At 36.9% G+C, this 3,175-nt stretch overlaps 1 protein-coding gene across 1 annotated transcript in view; it reads left to right on the top strand.

Moving 5' to 3' along the window:
* Positions 1-3,175, top strand: part of Smp_146950 (hypothetical protein) — a gene marked incomplete at both ends in the record, with an annotated part of 126,748 nt that overhangs the window by 76,200 nt on the left and 47,373 nt on the right. The window contains one exon of the mRNA XM_018796423.1: positions 262-274. Coding sequence (XP_018650637.1) covers positions 262-274 — 13 coding nt within the window. The remainder of the gene's footprint in view (positions 1-261; positions 275-3,175) is intronic.

Genomic DNA, 3,175 nt, shown 5'->3' with positions numbered 1-3,175 from the left:
TGGCCCAACCATCTCGGTCGATGTAGTTTTACAACCTCATCAACTAATTTACCATCATTCTCTAATACCCTGTATCTAACCTCATTGTTATTTACCCGGTGATCCCATTAGATGCGAACAATGTTTCTAAGACATCTGTGATCAAGTACTAGTAACTTACGTGTATCTTCTACTCTTAATGACCGCGTTTCGCAGCCTTACAGTAGAAAAATACGAACTATGCTGCTCACGTGTACAGATATATGTAGTATGTTACACCAGTCGGGAGTGGAATGTCTGAGAGCAGACGATTGAGAAGATTAAAATGAAGGGAAGTTAAGGAAACTGAAAGCATTCAAGATAACAAGAACTAAAGGATAATGAAACTTTTAAGAGACAATTCAAAGAGCACCAGTTGAAATATGTGATTGTCCAAATCCTGCTAAATCAAATGAACGTGAATTATCACCAAGTTGTGAGGTAAGTTTTAAATGAGTTAGTTTTCTACGGGATGGGTTGGTTAACCCTATGCCCAATTCTCCTTCTTTATACAGGCTTGTGACCGACAGTAGCCCTCGGAGGAGCTACAAGAAGAGTTACTAGGAGTTATATACTAAATAAATAAGGAATAGACTCAACTTAAGAATAATGAAATCAATAGTTCATTATATTTGATCCCATGATACAGTTGACTAAATCAACTGATCACCAATCAAGAATTGGATCATAGAAGAATGAGAGTTTATAAAACAGTCAAATGAATTCATAGTCGAATGGAAATGAAAAGGATTTTACATCTGAGATATACTCTCTTGTATTGTGTGTATGTGTATTTTAGGATGACTATTTTCACTTATTGATCAGTCACAGATAACTTTCGTTTGACAGGTAACTGTTTGAGCAGAGCAACAAGGATTCGACCTTATGGTTTATACAATCAGCTGATTAAAACTTGTATTATTTCTGTTATATCTTTTGCGTGCGTGCGCTGTTTAATGTATGACATGATGATTCCCACCAATCAGAGAGGAGTCAATTATCGATCAGAGTAATGATACACGAAACCCGTATGAGCAGTCTAGAGCACCTGGTTATAGAAACAACATAAGCATATATGGGTGTAATGTAGTGAGGATCTAAGTAAATTTGAAGTAGACTGAATAGAATATTATAAGTATATATGATCGCTACAAAATGAATTTAGTGTTATCAATGATAATAGTAGGGAGATTTACTTAGTATTATTTGTTTGAATCTTCCCATTGATGTTTTAGTACTGCAACTGGTCAGTCTGTAATTGGCATATGTGCATACTGTGTGTATTGCCTCGATATAGCCTTAATCCACAAGCATTGTAAGCAGAGATGGATAGTGGCTAGCAGCGGAATGAAGAACGCGCGTTTCGCTCTATTTGGGACTTGTCAGCTGGATATATCTACATCTCAGAGTTGATTTTTACTCTGGGACTCGAACCAAGTACCGTTTGCTTCAAACGCCGTCGCGTTCTTCACTCGGCTACTGAGTCTTGATAGCCACTTGCTTGGGGTGAAGTTTGAATTCATTTAGTATTACTTGTTTGGATCTTCCCATTGATGTTTAGGACTACAACTGGTCAGTCTGTAATTGGCATATCTGCATACTGTGTGTATTGCCTTGATATAGCCTTATTTCACAAGCATGCTAATCAAAGATGGATAGTGGCTAGCAGTGGGATCCAGGATCACTTAACTAATAACTTTCTGCTCTACGGACGTACAATGCTGATGATGAAAAACCAACATAATAAAATGGATTCATGATATTTTGTTTAAACTACTCTTCATTCTGCTTTTCAATCATTTGAATAGTGAGGAATAAATCTGACTTTTCATTCTTCTTGAACGCAAAGTGATGAAGAATAAAGGAACAACACAAATTATGTTATGATTTGAAATAATATAAATTTTTAGTGAAGTCAGCTAAATAACCGGTAGTAATCAAAAACTATTGAATATTTGCAAAGATGGATGATGACTAGCAGTGGAATCCAAGACTCGTGTTTCGTTTTGTTTGAAACTCGTCATTTGGATGTACCTGAATGTCAGTATGCATATATTCCTGATCGATTGCAACCCTAAACAACAGTAAGAAGATACAAGTAAACAATACCAAGTGAATTTAAACTTCACCCTATTGTACAGGCAATTGACTATCAGGACTCAGTGGATAACTCGATGGCGTTTGAAGTGAACGCTATTGGGTCAGCGTACCAGAATGAACATTAACTCTGAGATATAGGTACATCTATCTGATGATTCCAAAATAGGACGAAACACGCGTCTTGGATTCCACTGCTAGCAACCATCCAACTTGTTTATAAAGCTTGGGGCTTAAATTAATATTGAGGCAATCTACACAAGATGCACATATGCCAATAAGAGACTGATCAGTTGCAGTCCTAAAAAACAAAGCTTATAATAAGAGGATCATGAATATGAATAGTTGAGTTACTTCACAATTATACAGTAGGAAACATACGTATGGTATTGGTCCATGAATAGTCCTCAAAAGTTACCATTCATAACTCTAGTCGGGATATAACAGTAACTAATTGAAATTTTATGTTCAGCATAGAATAAATGAGACTATCATGAATAAAATTGCATCTAGTTGAATTGACATTGAATCCCCAGGTAGGATCCATGCTCAAGATGAGATTATGTTTTAGCTGATATGGTGAGATTGTTCATAGTATCACAAATGTATTACAAAGAACCATTGATAACTTTTCTGATTTTCAGTATCGATTTGATTAATAATGTCATTTGTTGTTGTAGATTTACTTATTCAAGTTTATTATCATAATTGAAAGCGTGAGTCAATCGAAGCTAGACCACCAAGGAAAACCTGGAAGCACTGGACGGCCTATTCGTCCTATTGTGGTGAACGGTTGATCAAACATCGTGGATTGGTTGAAGTTAGATATTACCACAATAGGATGCCGGCTCAGTGGTCTATCAGTTGAGTGCTCTGGCGCGAGACTGGTGGATCCTGGGTTCGAATCTCACGAGTGCGGGATCGTGGATGCACACTGCTGAATATTCCCACAACAGGACGAAACAGCCGTCCAGTGCTTCGAGGTTTTCCATGGTTGCCTTACATTGATTGATTCATGATCTCAGTTGAAATTATAAGATTCATGATCAGAATCAATATG

Source organism: Schistosoma mansoni, chromosome 2 (genome assembly GCF_000237925.1).
Source record: "Schistosoma mansoni strain Puerto Rico chromosome 2, complete genome".
Lineage (NCBI taxonomy): Eukaryota > Metazoa > Platyhelminthes > Trematoda > Strigeidida > Schistosomatidae > Schistosoma > Schistosoma mansoni.
This window is presented reverse-complemented; position numbering and strand designations above follow the sequence as displayed.